Raw genomic sequence first — 19,489 nt, 5'->3', positions numbered from 1 at the left:
GAAACTGATATGCCACAAGTAGCTAAATATAATATGTCAAGTGTATTGGTATGAACTAGTATGTAATCTCTGGATTGAATCCCAACTTTTGAAAAGGTCTCCTCACTTTCACTCTTCATTTTGGCAGAGAAATAAGAAGACACTAATAGTAGAAGTGCACAGACAGCCTGTTTTTAAATGGCAGGTTTATTAAAAATGTTCTCTATCACAAACATTGGAAACATACTCAGCAGATTTTATTGTAACTGAAAGATTCAGTAGATAGTGGAAAGGGAGTAACTGTCAATGTAGATCAACCACTGAATTATGAGAAATAATGGGCCAGTTTTCACAGCAAACTCCTCACAAAACCCCAATATTACTCAGCATCATCAGGTTCCAGTTTGTATTCAGTCTGCCCTTAGGATGAAGCGTATGGTTCACGAGCTTGAGTTTTGGGTTTATACATATTTACAGTAGATCAGGCTACAGATTACAGGAGAGGACACATTAGCACCACTGTTTATGGATTAGGGCTCACATTGCCTCTGCCACTGCATGTACATGGTACTGACTCTACTGAAGAGTTAGGTTAAAAAAAGGTTCATAAATCTGGCACTTGGAAGGCAAAGTGTGCTCTGCAGTGACCTAGGAATTCTTTGTGTTATATATCACACTTGAATGCCTGTCTCTGAAGGCTGTCCATCAGAATTACCTTAATGTGCTTTCTTGCAAAAATGCATACTTTGCTTCACCTCTGCTTGAAGTGGTACTTAGTAATATATGGAACTCCTTAAGATCAGGAAATCCGTGTGATTTTTCTTACTGCTGTTCTAAAACTAAGCACAAACTCTATATTTAGTGAATATTAGACAAAATTAGTATCTTTAGCAGTTTTGGTGAAACATTTTCACATAGCAAAAAATCTACATAAATACAATATTTATAATTACTGAGATTCCCCAAAAAAGGCTTTGGTTAGAAAACCAAAAAGGGTTAAATAAAAAAACACCACCTTTTAAAAAAAGCCAAAGGAGTGTCAAATGCTGTATCGAAGTCAAATGAGTGCAGAATAAACCAGTAGTTGTCCATTAGTCAATTTTTCAGTATTAAAGTCTTCCACTTAAAGAAGCCCATGTCTCTTGCAAGCTGTGTGCCTTTCCTGACGTTCACAGCTGGTCTCCTAGCTCCAGTACAAGCAGGGTGGCAGTAATCCCACATTTTCCTGTTCAAGGCAAAGAGTCCCTCTTCCAGCTGTGAGGTAGAGATTGGGTATCAGGTCACAGGGGTATGAGATACCACCGAGTGTAGCAGTTACACATTTGTTTCTAGTTCATTTATTTCAATAGTGCAGTGGTCTTTACTGTTGGATTTCTTAGTGTGATTCTCCACTGGACTTTCTTCTTGCTCCACTTGTACGGGTATGTGGTGCTGAAACCCTTTCACTGTTTCTGGTCCACGAGAGTCATTCATGGTCTTCACACAGCCATTTCTCTGGTAAGCCACAATCTGATGGATGTTAATAGGCTTAGTTTCACAGATCAATGGCACCTATGTGAAAAGCAGTAAGATCTGGAATACTGCCACTGTTTGCTGTATACAACAGGAAAGGAATTTTTACTCTTAGAGCCTGTGGTCTGCTTTACATTCACCAGGATTATCTAGGGCCTCCATAGACTTCCAGGACCTGTTTCTCATACACTAAAGCATCTTTGCACCATCTGGATAAAGTGAAAGTGTCTCTAAGTATTTAAAAATGTAAATTCTGTAACAACTCTAATTTAACTTATATTCACAGTAATAACTGCTTGCATCAGTAAAGCAATATAAGTAGGATAAACAAAGACTAGAATTTCAGGGCTGAGTTTAAAAGATACAAATTCTCAATGACTAGTATGCTGAGCTTTGGGCAGTGCCTGCTCTTGAGTGCAGTTACATAGACCACTAAGTCATTTGTTGTCACCTTCTGCCTTTCTTCTTACCCAATAAACTAACACCTGTCTTTTCAGTTTGCATTCTTTCAGAAGAAATAAAGAGGATTTTATTGACTGATTTATGTTCAGTATTGAAGTGTCCTTTAAATCAAACCAGAAGTTCTGGTAGGGAAAATGATGTAAATACTGGCAGAGAAAATAAGTGGGCTTGCAGCTGAGAAAATTTGGCCTTTGGGTATACATTACTAACTCCACAAATCATGCAGCCAAAATGTATGGCAGACTAATGGTATATTTTAATACAATTACAGAGCACAATGCAAAGAAAAATCTCATCCCTTAGGAGGGATTTTATATTCTTGAAACATCTCATCTTGAGTTCTGAGTTCTAAATACAGCAGTGAAATGTCAGGAGGCCTGTGTTATGCAGGAGCTCAGTCTACACTTCTGGCTTTGTAATGGATGGCATACTTTAGCTTTAGGTTGTATGTTCATTTTTTTAGTAGCTAGCTATATGTGTAGCCCATATATTCAGGCCTAATTCTGTCATCAGTAATTACTGCAGGTGCTAAGTACCTCAGAGGATAAGGCCTGTCTTTCTATATAAAACTTGAAAGAGCAGGAATTGTAAATGCATGTTGCAGGAAGGCGTGAGAATGGGATTTACTGGAAAGACTGACTGTAAAATGGGAGAAATAATAATAGAAATAAAACTTTGCTATTAATACTGCTGTTCTTTGTAGAATACTACAAATGATGCACAGAAATGAAATATGCCTTGTGAAAATCAGCCCTGATGAAGAAACTTTTCTGCATAAACTAATCTGTCTTTGTGGAAGAAAGGTAGTGAGAGTCTGCCATGAGCAGAAATGGTTGGAGATTAGCACCTCCAATCATGATGGGCTCATGGAATTAGGAATCTCCTTTGTCAAGGATCTGAAGGAAGAGCATGAGAAGGAGTTCCTGATACAAGGAAAGTGTGAATGATGCATGCCAAGGAGGAAGGAAAAAAAGCATAGGAGTGGAGGGAGGCAGGGGCAGAATACAGAGGTATGTGTGGTCTATGGAATGAGGTATAGAGAAGGAAAAACAAAGATTTAAGGAGGGACTTGCTTTAAATGTAGGAGTAATGAAATGCCTAAGAATGAAGTCTAGAATAGAGCAATGTGCTTGTGCTAGTCCAGAGAGGAAATTGTTGCATTGGTGGCTTCAGGTGATGCTAACACAGAGGGTGGTTGCTTTTGTTGTGAGATTATTGGTTATGCATATACACACTCATATATACCTTTACCTTCCTCTACACACAGATACTCAAGGTCATTTGTCACCCTGCTCTGTTGCTGGTCACATTTTTAGAAGAAGGGTGACATACTGGTCAGTCAGGACTTAGGTACTGAGTGTGGGACTTGCAGTTCCAGTATCTCATGCATTTGCAGGACAGTACAGCTGCTTCTCCTGCTCCCAGCCCCAGCGTGCCAGACACAGGGACCCCTCTACCCCATCTGGCTAAGCAGCACATTGCCCAATTCTGTCCTCTCTCTGAAACACCTTTGATAAAACTAGATGAAACACAATGTGGGAGGCTGAGAGCTCGCAGATTCTTTGCTGTAATACGGCACACGCTGGTACACCCTGGCTCATGGTGTTGTTACCTCATCACCGTCCTTGATAAACTCCTTCCGGCAGATGTGGGCCATGATCCCAGCAGCCAGCGCGTCTCCCAGAACATTGATCATTGTTCTAAACCTGTCTCTGGAAAATGAAATAGTAAGGGTAAGTTGTTGGCTCTTCGGGTCTATTCCTTTGCCTTTATCACTGCAGTAATTATAGCTGAAGGCCTGTTTTGCTGTTTTTATGAGCTAACAAGTTTAGAAATAGTAGTAAGGAGTTTGGCACGGGGCGGCCACTAGTTACTGAGCTGCTCAGTTGGGTTTTCCAGCCTTTTCTGAGCTCAGTGCGCTGTGCTGCCACGTCTTTTAATTTGTAACTGAGCTAAGTAGAGCAGCTATACCTTCCTATACATGCAAGCTGATTCAGCACTAATAACATTTAACACAGCAGATCAAGACTGCATTTATGTCCGAGTTTTATGTTAAGGTCCAGTACTATGGCCTGATTTGGAGGCAGGTGCTGCAAATGTCTTAATTCAATACAAGTAGAGGGCAGCCAGTACAACCAGTACCTTATATTAGTTATCAAGGTCCCAATCTCAGCAACCAAAGTGCTAGTTAAGAAGATTATTGTATTGGCAGAATGTGCAGAATACAATCAAAATTATTCTGAAGATTGCTAAATAACTACAATCACAAACCAAGCAGGCACTGACCATGTTTAAATAATTTCATTTCTGAAAAATCTATGGTTGCTATGGCTACCAGTAGCTCTTAAAGATTCATTTTCAGATATCTTTTCAAATTTAAATTTGTATGCTTGACAATAGTTTGTATATATACTGTTTCACGGTTTTTCATTTATTCATTTATGGGATCATTTCTTCCCTGTTTACACCTTCTACCCACTGTCTAAAAAATAAATCTATTAAAATATAGACTGTAAATACACAAAAGTAGGTAGTTGTCATAGACAAGTATTATACTTGAAACAGCTTGGAATCTATTAGTTAAAATTGATGAGATTTCAAGTAGACGATACAGCTTTTAAGCCTGAAATATATTACGTCTTTTCCAAGAAAAACATACATATCTGAAAACTGTGTCATATTAGTAACTTGATTTATAAATGTAGGTTATAAAGTGGAGGTTCAGAAATCTCCAGATGTTTGGCTTATGAAAGTCAGTGACTGTCCAATATCAACACTGCCCAGATTTCTGATCCTGTGTCTTAATATAGAAAAGAATTGAAACTGTGTGCTGATTTTTTTCAGATATTTTAGGCATGTACTCTATGTATGCAAATGTTTATGCGGTTGCTTGCCTAATTAGCATGAAAGTTCCTGCATGAAAGGGTATTTGTGTGTGTAGTTGCCCAAATTGTACATGCAGTTACAAGTAACTTAAGCAATAATATTCTACAGCCTACACCTGGATGTGGTTGTTGACTCCAGGACCCAGTCCTACACTTGTTTGCTGAATCCATTTTTCTAATTCCTGCAATTCCGATTTGGGGTTTTGCCTTGAGGAAAATTCCCACAAGAATATGTTAATCAGGAAAAAATACTGTTACAGCACATATTGATAGCTGTTCCTGTTACAATAGACTTTTTTTTTCCTTGGTTGATCATCAAATTTTTGTTCTTGGAAGCATATTCTGAGTTGTTAATTTTGGATTGTGCAAAGAGTCAGCTGTGTTAGAAAAGAAGCTGTATGAATATAGCTCAAGAGTTTGCACGCCCTTTTGAGCTCTGATTAGCAACTCTTCTGGAGATGGGATTTATCTGAGGAAACAGTGCACCACGGTAAAACTCTTAAGAAAATGGATTGCCTAGCACGTTGCTTGACCAGTTCTATTCCATGTTTCTGTGTGTACAGAGTAGTCTGCACTACCCATGAGTAGAACCCCACCGCACACCACTGACATTTCTACACTAAGAGGCCAACCTGCTCTTAGTGGCATTGGCTTCAGTGCAAACATGTGAGGCATGAGTGTTGCCGTGGTGTTTTGGCCTTAGATATTATTAAAGATGAAAAACTTTAACCTTGTGTTTAATGAATTAGCTGAGATGTTTTGATTTTCTTTATGTCTCTAGGCACTAGCTAAAGGTATGACGTTCACATACATGTTATGGCTACCTAAACGAGTTATAATACCTGCAGTGCATTGTAATGGGTATTTCAGTCTCGTGAGATCATCTAACCAGCCTTCTTTAAGAATTCTTCATACTCCAGTACTTCCAAAACTAATACTGAAAATATTCATCATGTCAACCATGTTGACACTTTGCATCTGCAGGCTCATGAAACCACCAAGTGCCGAAATATAGAAATATACATTTTTGTATGAAAGGTCATCTGCAAAAGACAGAAAATTGGGTCTGTTCCTTGCTCACTTTTAAATACCATCTGGAACTATAGCCTGAAAAAGTTTTTGTCTGTTGTTTTGAGAAGTTTTGTAACACAAAAAGAAGCATAATTCCCATATACGCTGGAAGACTTCCTGGAAAAACATGAAAAGTTGATGTTGCAAGAACTGGGTGAAAACTGAGCAATATAGAGGGAAAAGGCTCTTGTAATAGAGCTTAAAATACTTTGATTTTGTTGTGCATCGTTAACTGTTGAGCTTCATTGACTAGCATTAGAAAGACTGCTTTATTAAAATCTGAACTGCCATTCCCAAGTTTAGGTGCCCACAGCACATATCCTTCACTGAAGAATGTTCCTAAAATAAAATATGTCTTAAAATATGCATACAACACAACATTCATGACTCCTATTAATAGTAATAATAATAATAGTAATAGTATTCTATTACACTAAACAGGAAAGTAAATCATTTATTCTCACAATTTTTTGTACAAAAAATCAGGGGCTTAAACTTGAATAAAATAGGATACATAACAGAATGGACTTGTAACACATTTTTACCCAGAATCTTGATGTAATGAAACTCCACTGTATTAATGGAGTTATATTTTATATAGATTAAATAAAAAATAATTTTGACTGTTTCCTTGTGAATGCGTACACTAGTTATATAGTTAATTGGAATACTAATGAGCTAGGGACCAGTATTTTACAATTCATCTTCCTAGACTTTTCAAAATTGTTCGATTGATTTATGGACATTACATAGAAGTTAAGAGTTCAAATAAACCAATCCTTATGAATTTTTAAAGCTACTCTTCCTCTGCCTCTGCTGCTAAATCCTCAGTGATTAGGGATGCAGCAAAGTAACCTCTCTACAGAATGGCTGCACTTGCAAAACAGGGAGCCACTTCCATTGCTTGACTATCTTTCTAGATAAAAATCATTCTTAAGTTTTCCCATGATCTGACAAGGTAGTTATTTTGATCTACTTCATCCTCCCCCCTTGTGAATGTAAAGTACAATTGATCACTGTCCTCTTCAGGACAATCTTATCTATATCAGAAACTGCTGCGGTGAACTCTTTCAGCCTGCTCTGGTTTTAGACTAAATGAACTCTGCTTCTTCAGCAGTTTCCATGTAGGTCTTATTGTCCCTGTCTCATCTAGACTCTCTCATTTGTTTGTGTCTTTTTTTTCAATATTATGTCCACTTTAGCAGAGTATTTAATCTGAGGCCATATTACCACCATTTCAAGCAACATAATTACTTCCTATGTATTTATATGTATATCTGTATTACTGTACCCCTGGAGACCATTTGCCTTTTTAGCAATGTTGCCATGCTGGAAACCTCAAAAGCTTAATGTTACTTACAGTGCCCAGTCGACGGCAATAATCAACGTGATATCATCTGTTGGGAGCCCAACCGAGGTCAGAACAATGACCATTGTCACCAGGCCGGCTTGCGGGATACCTGCAGCACCTATGCTGGCAGCTGTTGCTGTGATACTTTAACAAAGAAAGAAAGGAAGAAGCTTTACCAGTAATGGGTTGCTCTGCAACAAACCACACCTTGTTTCTACAGGAGCTTTCCTAAACCATAATCCTTCTTACACAAGCCACTGCAAGAAGTGCCAGTGTTTTGTGGACAGAAGCCAGGTTAGAGAGCAAGAACAGGCCAAACTGTCTGCCCAGTGCTAAATTCTCCCCCTTTACCTTTGCAGCTTTGGCACTTGTGGGACAGTTCTGTTATCTCTTAATATCACAAGTGCAGAGAAAGGGGGGCAGCCAGGCTGTGGGCTTCTCTGAGTTATGTCAGCTTCTCATAGGTCATGGCACCACGCAGCGCTGTGTGCCATGAATCTGCCAGCACTCCTCACCGCTGCTTCACCCTTGGCAGCAGAGCTCCCAGCAGACATCTCTGAGTCGTCATCGGCAGTTCCTGTGCCAGGCAAATCCGTGGCTGGCTGCAGCTAGGGTGTTTAATGTCAATCCATCACAAAGAGGCTAGGCCAAGGGTAAAGAGGCTGGGCCAAGGGTGAAGTCCTTGCATAGCACATGGCTTTGCATACTTGGATCTAAATATGAAGCAAGCGTGAATGTGACTGTACCTCTTCATTTTCTGGAAAGTATTTTTACTTGACCTTCACACCATTTTTTCAGCCAGGCAAGCAGAAATGAATGGGAGACCAGGGCAAGAGTGGACCTGGCAGGCTTAACGTTTTTTTTCATAATGCTATTTTTAGGGAAGGGATTTCATTCCTTTCTCCAGGACCAAAAGTGACTGGATATATTCATTTCCGCCCATCTGGCCACTTCCAAGAGCTAGGCCATCCAGCAGAAAGACAAAAACCAAAAGTTGACAATTGTAAAAGGAAGACATAAAGCATATACAGATAATCCACTGCATTCATCAATCCAGAATTTCAGAGATTTTGGCAAGCAGTTAAGTCTCATCAACCTCCTATGATGGAAAATGAGGTTAACAGTGTTCACCCATATGAAAACTGAGACACAGAGATATCCCATATCTTGCTCACAGCTGTACAGTGTACATGTAGAGCAGCATCAGTATTTATAACTAGACCCCTTTCCTGCAATAAAAAAAATACATTTGCTTGTGGGTGTGATGAGGAATGAGAAAGACTTAAAACTACATTTTGAAAAAGTTAGCTTGTATAGCATCCTAATAGCATTGTGTTATGCAGAGTATAGATAGAAAGGAAGAGACAGAAGCTCAGTAATTGAATAAGAGATAAATGTAATGAACATGAAAAGGTTCTCCAGTTAGTGCTATAAACTGGCTAGCTGATTAGGACTCCTGCCTTCTAAGTCAGTTCAGGCCACAAAATCTCATGACTTAACTGGGAGCAAAACCAGGAATGTTTAACCAAGATTGTACAGGCAAGCTGATTTGTTATTCCATTCAATTTTGACCTTAATGTAGATGTCTCTTTCTATAATATGTTCAACTAATGAGAATAGGATCTTTACTCTTTCTCTGTTACATCTAGGTTTGCGTAATCACATTGATATAAACTGTCAACCTGGATTTTACAAACTATGAGAAAAGTAGACTGATCATTTTTCTAACATTTTTTTTTCCCCTCTGGCAAAAATATTCTGGTTCTCAGGAATATTTGAATTTTAAATCTCCAGGTGCTAAAGTATCAAGATCTGGGGCAGGTTTGGCCCATAGAATAACGTTAGAATTTGGCTTCAGATATTCAAGGTACTGAATCCACCGTGATTTCCTATTTATCCTCTTCTTTTGTGAGTCTTTTTATTTATTTTCCTTTATTGGATTTTTCCAATCTTCATTTGTGTTTTCCTTTCACTGTCTTCTGCCTGGTCCTTATGTACTAGCACTTAATATGGGGAGTGAAAGATGAAATAGGGTTCTGTTAAGAGAAAACTAGAACTTAACCTTCTTTCCATTTACTATCACCCTCTTTCTCCTTCATTCTTAAAATCACCATTCTCCACTTCAAGGTGTATGTAAAATCTGCCCATGATCTGGGCCATATTTTGGAACCACATGCTAAATACATCTCCAAATTCAAAATCACTGAAGACTGAATTTTAGCACAGGGTCATTCCAATAATTTTCAGAGAGAGCAAGCCTGAAGCACGAGCTTATATGGGCACAATTTATTTCTTCTGCTTCTAGTCCAACCAGATCTTGCCTGAAGCCCATTAACAAACCTCAGCTGTCATCTAGGGTTAGTTTCAGAACTCTCCTCTTCTTGTCATGAGGGTTTTCAAGTCCAGCAGAAGATGGGCAAGGCCCAGCAGTGTAAATGGGGCAGTAATGAGGTCACTGGGTGGGTAGGTAAGCAGATCTCAAATATGTTGCACAAGGTTCTGACTATGAGGAATGTTTTTCTAATCATTTGTTCCCTGCTGGAAGCCTGCAGGTTTCAGTCCCTGAGGCATTCTTTGGCAGCCACTGGAATTATTCTGGCAGTAATTGTTTAGCTGGATCTTCTAGTCTTTTGGATCCATTACAGACCTTTCAAGGACAGAGTATGCAACTATAGCATTCTCTACCCACTGAGAGCATGGTTGTTTATGAAGTTTCCTGCTTTAACAAGCAGCAGAGAAGACATTTAAAAAATGATATGTGAGTGATATGACATCTTCATGAAAACCTGCCCTGATAGTAGCATCTGTCTGCCTTCCCTGTTCCTCTGCTCCTCCGAGGCTTGACAGAGCTTCCTAACACATGCTATTCCCTGTTATCTGATACAGGACTTCTAGTTTTGCATTTTTCAACCTTTTACTCTCATGTAAGGATGCAAACCAGACAAAGTTGAAAACAATTATGATGTTTAAAATAGTGTTTTAAACACCAATAATAATAAAATGTTCCAATCCTAGATGATTAATGGATTGCCTAAAATTAAAAATGACAGTTACACTCAAATAGAAACATGTTTCCCAGTGTCTACATGCTTCTGCTGGACAGTACCAGTACAATTTCTCTTTGCACAGTCCCTGATCTCTGCATTACTTAAAAATAACCATCCTACGAGGAGTGCATCCTTTGATAATAGCAAAGATGAGTTTTGTTCTGAACATTGCTACATACAAGAATCGTAATGGTGTCAGACTCAACAAGACAAGTAAATTGCAGCATCTGGAATTTGAGGTTTATACCTTATAGTAATAATCTGCCCAAAGTCCAGCTCATAGTTGTTTACTTGAGCAATAAAGATGGCAGCCACTGCCTCGTAGAGCGCCGTCCCATCCATGTTGATGGTGGCTCCCACAGGCAGCACAAACCTTGCAATCCTTCTGTCCACATGGTTATTCTCCAACAAACACTTGAAAGTGATAGGTAGTGTGGCTGAGCTGCAAAACAGCAGAGAAGCACATACTGAATTATATTTATTTCTGGGGAACAGAACAAGTAGTAGCAAACCTTCTCAAGGCAGGGTAAATTTTACACTAACCATCTGAGCACTGCATCTCCTTCCTTGGTCTGCATGTATACTCACTTGCCGTGTAACTCACTCCTTTGCTCGAGGGAGGATAAAGAGAGTTATATGTAAAAATGCTAGTGTTAGTGCCAATTTTGCTTCCCCCAAACCAAAAGTGTTGTTCTCTCTTTCCCTCTTTCTGGAGAAAAGGGACAGAAATTCTGCAAAGGCAGTCTTGTACACTGAAATGCAAGACAGGGGAAACACCCTGTGCAGGATATTAGTAAAATCTCTGAAAACTGTTGTACACTCATGGTTTCTAAAAAGGTTTACATTCAAGCCTTCTGAAATAGAAAGCCATTTTTAAACAGCAAGAGTAACCATAAACCAAGGAAAGGTATAAAGCAAGAAAGGCTCTTCACTCATTGTAAGAAAATGCTATATAGAAGCCCTTAGGGATTGTTCCAGTTCTTATTGCATATTGATGGTAATTAGATGAGCATTTTTAGGCAATGAATTACAGTGGCAGTGACAGCTTACAAGACATTGGAATGCTGCTTAGGTTAAACTCTAAAACATCCCAGTGGGCAACAGCACTGACCAAGAAACTACTCCTTCTTTTGCCACAGAATGCATTAATTCATCGCAGAATTCATAATGCATTTCTGCAAGGGGTTAGGCAAAGATCTTATCAACAGCATGCCTGAAAATAAAAGTTACAGACCAAGCTCCTGTATTCAGGAATATACAAGCCCATTTCTCCTCTGGGACAGATCTGCCCATGTCTCTGTGTGATCATATAGCAATCACATAATTGCAGGTCATACAATAATGTATGCATATGTAAAAAATACATAAATATGTATGTATGTAGAATGGTATGGAATGAAGTGGAATAGTCTAAGACTATTAGACAAGTACTAATTTTAAAATGAGTTTGACCCCTTCCCAACTTCAACCCTCCATTTCATACTCTCTAAAAAAATGATTTTTGTTTTCACTGAGGCAATTAATTAAATATTATCTCGTCATAAACTAATTCATTTTCAATAAGATGCATGCATCTTTAAATAGTAACACACCAAAACATGTTTATATTTTGTCAGCCTTGTTGTAACATTCTGCATTTTGCTGTGGTGTCACATTCTCTAATATGTCATGAGTAATGAAACTTCGTTCAAGGGAGTGAGATGGTATTTTTTATAGTATGTCAGTTTGTATGGAAAATAAGTAATACCACTGAAGAAAATATACAAATGGCAAAATACTTTCCGTGTTATGATACTCATTTTAATATACTGCTCAGTATCTGAGACTATTTAAAGAGATGTAAAATAGCAAACTCCCTCAAAATTATTCCAAAGTTACCTCTTTAAAGAGGTAAGTAGTTACAGGATAAATATTGGTATCATGATACTGAGGCCTTTAATGTTCTATTCTCATGTGATCTACATGCCCCTAGTCATGAAATACAGGGCATCTTTCCACTAATGGTGTACTGCATCTTTGGGCAGTTGAGGTCTTGTAGTTGCTGTGTGTTGTGAGCCTCACATCAGCAATGTGGGTCTCATATCTAAATCTTATAATGACCATTATCTGTTCTTAATTGAAGACAATACATTTGGTCTACAAATTCTTTCTCCGTCATTACAAATGACCTACAAAAGCACAGAGAGATTCTGACAACTCTGAAAACATAACCCGGAGTTTGCAGGAATGCATTAGCAAAATGTTTCCATGAGTAGGAGTTGTCATTTTGTATTTGTGCAAGCTGTTGTTTGAGGAAAGTAGCAGTGTTTGGAAAGGAAAAGTAGCTTCCTGCAATAGAAACACAGCAGAAAACAGTCTATGCTTTCATTACCATATCTCTGTTTTCTGTAACCTTATAAAGTTTGACTGGTGAATGATTTATTACAGACTGGCAGTCACTTCCATGAAAATCTGGACAAAAATAATTCTCTTTAAGTATGCAAATAAACTGAAAGGGAAAGAAAACAATAGAAAAGTGATTACCTCTGGTAACAGGGGTATATTAAACTTTTTCATTTCAGCAGTCCTAATATTTAATCAATATTTACTTCAAAAAACAAACACAGCAGAGCGTCACCCCCCAAACTACACATTAGATGTCATTTCTCTCTTGGGCATGCCTATCATTTTTCACACATTCATTTGTGAATACTGAAATTCTCAATGTCTTGTTTACCATTAAATGTTCATAAAATAAAAGGGTGAGCCTGGGGCCCACAGATAGCGTAGAACTGAGACTTCTGGTTCAGCTGAAACTAGGAGCAGACTGTCACAGTAGCACTTCTAGATGTTCTTAACTATAGGCATGGCCAGGAAGCAATTACTAAACTTATTATTCATTGTCTCCCTTCCCTAGAGCTACTTCAGTTGTGGAGGACTACTTGTTTTTGAACACAGTCTTTATTCATCCATTTGACTTCTCTGTAACAAAACCCTATGTATTTTTTTTTTGTGCAAAAAAGAGGAGAAAAACGTAATTATAAGTCCTTTCTAACTCGCCCACACATTGATGTACCAGAATTTGAAACCCAAATGTCTTCCTCTTCCAAGGGCAGAGAGCTGAGCTATGACACATGCAAATTTTAACTGACTGACAATCTTCTGTTTTGGTTGAGATGTGACAAAGATTGTGCAAAACAATCCCATAACACCAGTGGCACAACCAGCAAATACTAGATCTCTTTCCAGTGTTGTAAACAGAATGTATGGCACTTCTTTTGCAAGAATTCAACTTTTAAACTTGTACATTATCTCACAGTCAGGTGGGTTTTTTTCATTTTAATTTTGTGCTGTTAGAAGTAAAATTTCTAGGGCACATAAATAGATGTTGGTTTTGTTGTTTATTAAATATTATAATAAAAAAGAAAACGGGCAGAATGTAATGAGTAGAATGCCGTAATTATGAAAAACATTGTGCAAGATATTGAAAGGAAGCAAGTTTCCAGGTCAAAGATTCTGTATCTTCCTAGCACAGGCAACTACTACATACAGTCTCACTCAACTTTGTGACACTGTTTCTTAAAGCTAGTAGACTGTTTGTCCTAACTATTCCTACTGAAAGTCTTTCCATAATTCACTGATCAGATGAGAAATTTGATTTATGATCTAGAGGTACTCTTTTCAATTTACACTAAATTTGATTTTATGTGCTTTATGCATTTCTCCATGCACAAATCAGTCCAGCTGTTACACTTATTGTTAGAAATTGGTTTTGTCACCTCTCAGCCTGGATTGACCCAATCAGACTTTTTAAAGTCTTCTCTTACGAGATTGCTACTTTACATCCCTGATTACCTTTTCAGCGCCCATTTCAATCTGAATGAACTTTGCCTATATACAGGTGACAAAAGTTATGTGGAGTATCCAGGAGAGATTATCTTGTTCAGTGATGGTTCATTGTTACTCATAATGTATCATCTAGCACATATCAAAAAATAGTGTCTTATTTAAGGCTTTGGCTATTTGTAGCTTACAGGTGACAATGAAAAAGAAAACTTCTACTGTCATTGTTGATCTATATTAATATATAATTGCAATGGCTGAAGAAAAAATTCTCAAATAAATACTTTAATTTGTCTTTCCACTTAAATTAGGTGAAGTTTGTTTTTTTGAAAGCTGCCTTATCTAGTGTTAAACAGTGGAGTAGTAACATGAAAGCCTGACACGTAACATTTATTAGGAGGAAAAAATACTCTAAAGAAGTGATCTTAATCTGTTAAGTCTTTTAAAAACTGTCCTAAAGCTTTCAGCTGAGACGTATCTTCTCCCAGCACTAACTCTTAACAATTAAAAATACATTTTTAAAGTCTTATCTCAATTTTGGGCTAAAATGCTGCAGCTGCAGAGACTGAGCATAAGCTAATGCTAGATCAGGTCAAGCTCTTAGTAGTGCAAGCCACAAAGACAGCTAGTCACCATGGAAGAACAGCTGTTCAGCCTGCTCTGTTTATCTTATCATTCAAATGCATTTTGATATTTGCTCAAAAAAAAATCAACAAACTGATCTCATCTCCCTTTTGCTAAATCTGTTTTAAATTTACACTGTGCAATAGCCAAGTTCTTAGTGTTTCATAAGCAGTAAAACCCTTGAAAAACTCATGTTTTATTATTTGTCTTCAGAGAAGATGAAAATTGCTTCTTTCGATGGGATGTACCACTGAAAAGATGCTGCTTTAATTCACTAATGATATGGAAAGATGACCTAGAAAAATAAAATTGCCTCTTGCCACTGGAACAGGGAAAGCTAAAATAGAGGAATTTTGCCTGTAGGCCAAATACTGCTTTTTCAGTACAGGAAGAGGTGACAAGATCAGGGGTGGTATGGGAGGAAGAAAGCACCAAGTCAGAAATCTGCAGCTTTGCAGCCTGCACACCAGAGGAGGGAAAGTGGGCAACGACAGCACGTGCTGTACATACTGATGTAGTAAAGAGGAGCTGCATACATTGCTACAGACATCTGTTGCCAAAGCCAGCCCATACTGGGACCAAGGGTTTGGCTTCAGGGTCTGGCCGGTCGGGTGACTGGTGCAGGGACTTTGTGCTAGTCATAGGGATCAAATTTGCTGTGTCCTATATGACGTACCAAAACAATAAGAGATCTCCTTTATCCCTGCCTCTCCCGCTGAAATATTACTGTGATTGGGATTTCTGGAGGAATATAAGGTGTTGAGAATGGGGTGCGGAACCTTTTGCTAAAGGGAAATGGATTGAAATAATGTTCAGATTTGATAAAATCATTGCCATGAAATGGCTGTTAAGTGCCTTTCAGGTCCCCTTGTGTTACATTCTTGGGTTTTGTACATGGTATTGTTTTTGATTCCTGCAGTTTGACTTTTAGCTTAAAAAGAAAGCTTCCACAGGTGCAGATTAGCTGGAATGAGTATCAGGACACCGATCTGTGGTTTTCTTTCTATCTTTAGATGTAGACATGAATTGACACAGAAACATCTGCAAGAAACACATCAGAACACTTAAAACCAACTCTTTGTTCTCCTTTAAGATGATCTGAGAATCCAATACCCACATTATGAGTGTTATATAATGCCCCTGTGGCAAGTATTATTTAACCAAATACAGATGTGGTGACTGTCAGGAGAAGCAGCATTCCTGTCCAGCCCCAATTATTTGTGCATGTTCTTTTGGCAACAGCTCAGTTATGTGCAGTATCCATTCCTTTCAGTAACGAAGGTGAAAAGTTCAGCTATCTCTAGACAAGGCACTACTATTTGAGCAGAAAAACATTTAAAACCATGTTGGGCCTGTGTTGGATTTGCAAAATATACACACTGTTAAGAAGGGACAAACAGAGCTAAATCCATCAAACATGTCCAGGTCCTAAATCTGTATGGTCAGAGCCTCTCCTCAGGACTCACCTTAACTTTGGTGGTACATTAGCTTCTGACAATGAAGACACTAAGTCTAGTAGCTGTGGTCCTGATTCCTGACAGGCTGACCTGCCAGCTGGTGCCAGAGCTCTGTTCCCAAACTACACCTCCTCTGGGCCTGCAAGTATGTGATTATTCCTTGCACAGAGGAAGGGGAGAGAGGGCTACCTCAAAGTACTAGATATTCCCAGGGGAGGGACTCTCTTCTGGGAGTTGAAGCCCAGGAGAGTCAAAGTCAGCAGAGGTTTAAGGGAAATACAAATTCCCCACTGTCAGTGGGCACTCATCTAGCAGCTTGGGGTTAAGGAAATGGGGCTGGAGAAGACCTTAAGTAAGGATTGATTACATTGAAGAGAGTCCAGAGAGAGAGTTGTCTCTCTCATCAGTCCTATAGGGTGAGATTTTTGCTTTATAGCTATGCCTGATGCTTGCCTAGCTCTACTTACCACTCTGTCTTTTGGGGCTCTTTCCTAGGAGCCCAACTCTCCCAGTGAGGAGCCGAGTTGCAGGATGATCCATAGGTATCCTACATGGTTGCCTACATGGTTCCATAGGCATCCTACATGGTTGCCTACATGGTTCAGTTGCCTGAAAAGTTAAGCCTTGCAATGCCAATCACTGTGATACACTCTTTTAAAAGAGCTAGCTCACATTTGCTGGACAGCGTGCATATTCTTTCCTTATGCTTCTACAAGTAATTGAGAGAAAAAAATAACTGATCTAAAAATTCTGAAACCAACCAGTGTTGGGCTTTCTCCAAGTTGTAATATAACTTAGGCACTCATGTGTAGAACAGGGAGTCAAACCCACACATCCCTTTGTAGATCTGGTTGCGTTTTTTTGTGGCTACAGATCATGTTTGACTTGTTTTGTTACTATGATTGATGATACTGTCATTGGAACATTTCTAACATTGAAATACACCACAAGCAACCTGGACCTGAATATATTATGAACTGCAAAGAAGGTACTTCATGATTGTAAAGTGGCTTGATACTCTCAGAGCTAGAGACAGAGTAAGGAGATGAGATCCAATGAAAAAACAATGAACTACCTTGATAGGAATTGCAGATCACTGTTAAAAAAGCACAAGCCCTGAAAGTTTCCAGACCAGTAAAGGACTAGTAAACTGGTTATAAAATCAAAATGCAATTCTGGTGCAAAATAAGGAAAATCAGGAAAAGTAATCTGATTTTTAAAATGGTGGAATATGTGCTGATCTTTTAAGTCTTGATTAAACTTCCCTTGATAAAGGGATCTATACTGGTGAAAAGGTTGGTTATTTTTGTTGCTTATTAACAGAAAAGAAGAGAAAAGGACAAACTCTTCCATACATGCTAAAGGTAAAACGAGGAACAAAATCTTCTCTTTTTTTCCTAAAAAGATAAAAATTCAGATTAGATTTTTAAGAAAAATTCTCTTTTTCTAGAAAAAGAGAATGAATGGAACAGCACAGATTAAAAAAACATGACTGTCAGCAAAAGAGTTCTTCAGAAACAGAATTCTTAGAGGAGCAGGGCAGATAGTCAAGTGTGTCAAATGTGAACCCGATGAGCCTTTTCCAACACTAACATCTTTGAGTGCAAAATTATCATCTTACTTGAATCCGGATGTGATGACATCTCAAGTTACAAACTTTTAAAATTCTAATAAAAAGCTTGCCTTAGTTATTTAAGCCTAATTAGATTTTAAAACACCATCCAGCACATATTATTTTCTTGATTTTGTATTTCACAATATAGGTCACTTTGGAGCAAACTGTTGTATATGAAAACACCTTGAAAATTAAACATATTGGAAAGCCAGTACCTTCGAACTGTATTGAAACAATCATTCCCTTGTCTCCTTTCTTTTAATTCCTCTACATTCCTTCTGCTCTGCTTACTCCTTCCCTAACGACTGTACATATGAGAGAAACGGCCATCTCCATTTGACATTCCTGCCTCAAATTAACCTGTCAGACCTTGCTAGAATTATAATGAGCCTAATCAGGCCAGTGGACCGGGGATAAAAGTTTTAGGCTCTTTTCCCAAGTCTGACACAGGTGTAGTACAACTTAAGTTTTCTCTTTTTCATCGTCCCTTCAGTAAAATGGATATTATTTCTCTTTTAGCACTGACGGTAATTACTGCATCGCAAAGTAATGTTTGGTAACAAAAGTAAGTTTTGCAGAAGATTATAGCAAAAATTAGTGACATCAATTTATCTGAGTTCAGGGAATTTACATTGTTACTTCTCCACATATTTGTTTAATTAGATAATTTGCAGAAGAGTTCCAGATTTCTGCAACTCACATCATTACAAGTGATGATGTCCTATGCAAAGCCATATGTGCTGATTATATAACAGCCCTTACTAGATTATTAAAAGAAATTATTTAAATCAATATTTGTTTGACTGTTTTCCCAGAACTTTTTATCTTTATGTCATTCCTGCCTTCTCCTTCTGTAATCCCACTAATTACAAATGTATTTTATTTCTAAGTGGGTCACTCCATTGTAGGAGAGATTACGTGAATTATTCCTCAAGGAACTTGGGAAATTATGGAGAAAAATTAGATTAGAGGCACAAGGGGTAAGAAGCTGCTACAATACTATTGCTTGAGAGGATAGAGCAGATAGAGCTCAACTGACTATAGAAATTATTATAAAATGGAAGAAGGAATCAGTATTTAACTAGATGAAGTACTCAGTCATTATTGTTAATTAGAATAAATATCTCAGAGTTAATAAAACCTTTTAACTTTTCATTATGTTTCTTTATAAATAGATGTTCCCAATTTATCATTGATTTTGTACTAATTACTAATTTGAAATCTAAATTAGGTAGATAAAGGCAGGTGTTTGACACTAGCTCTCATTTCAAAATCTGGATAAGAATTCAGAATTTTCCAGTCTCTCTGTAAAATAACAATAATAACTTTTAAAATCCAAAAGCAAAAAAGAGATAAAAGAAAGGTATATTTTCCTTTCTTTAGCCCTCTTCCTTTACAGGTGACAGTAGAAATAATAAATATGTAAGATGTGCTAAAGAGACCTATTTACCTGGCATTTTCCGCTTGTACTGTGGCTTTTATTACTGCATAAAAAGTGGAAGGTATAGCTGCTTTTGTTACTTCAGAGTAACAAGCCTCCAGCCACATATGCCATGAAACTGTTTTTTCATTATATCGGCTACATGGAAATCTTATTTTACTTGTCGTTCTTGTCTCCACTCCATGCAAGTCAATTCCAGCCCTTTCAAGCACTTCTCACGCAC

The 19,489-nt window shown here is 38.1% G+C and overlaps 1 protein-coding gene across 3 annotated transcripts in view; it reads right to left on the bottom strand.

Annotated features, from left to right (window-relative positions):
* Positions 1-361: 361 nt before the first annotated feature.
* SLC1A7 (solute carrier family 1 member 7) overlaps positions 362-19,489 on the bottom strand; it is a 56,512-nt gene continuing 37,384 nt past the window's right edge. Inside the window, exons 8-11 of one of the 3 annotated variants that reach the window (XM_026854486.1) lie at positions 10,555-10,749; positions 7,270-7,404; positions 3,566-3,665; positions 362-1,233 (exon numbers count right to left, since the gene is read on the bottom strand). In XM_026854486.1, the coding sequence (XP_026710287.1) occupies positions 1,075-1,233; positions 3,566-3,665; positions 7,270-7,404; positions 10,555-10,749 (589 nt within the window). In that variant the 3' untranslated portion in view covers positions 362-1,074. Of the gene's footprint in view, positions 1,531-3,565; positions 3,666-7,269; positions 7,405-10,554; positions 10,750-19,489 lie in introns of all 3 variants that reach the window. The other 2 variants (XM_026854485.1, XM_026854484.1) reach the window with 2 other exon arrangements.

Source organism: Athene cunicularia (assembly GCF_003259725.1).
Source record: "Athene cunicularia isolate RWA chromosome 8 unlocalized genomic scaffold, athCun1 chr8_part1, whole genome shotgun sequence".
Lineage (NCBI taxonomy): Eukaryota > Metazoa > Chordata > Aves > Strigiformes > Strigidae > Athene > Athene cunicularia.
Note: the sequence above shows the minus strand (reverse complement) of the source record. Positions and strands in the feature narration are given on the sequence as shown.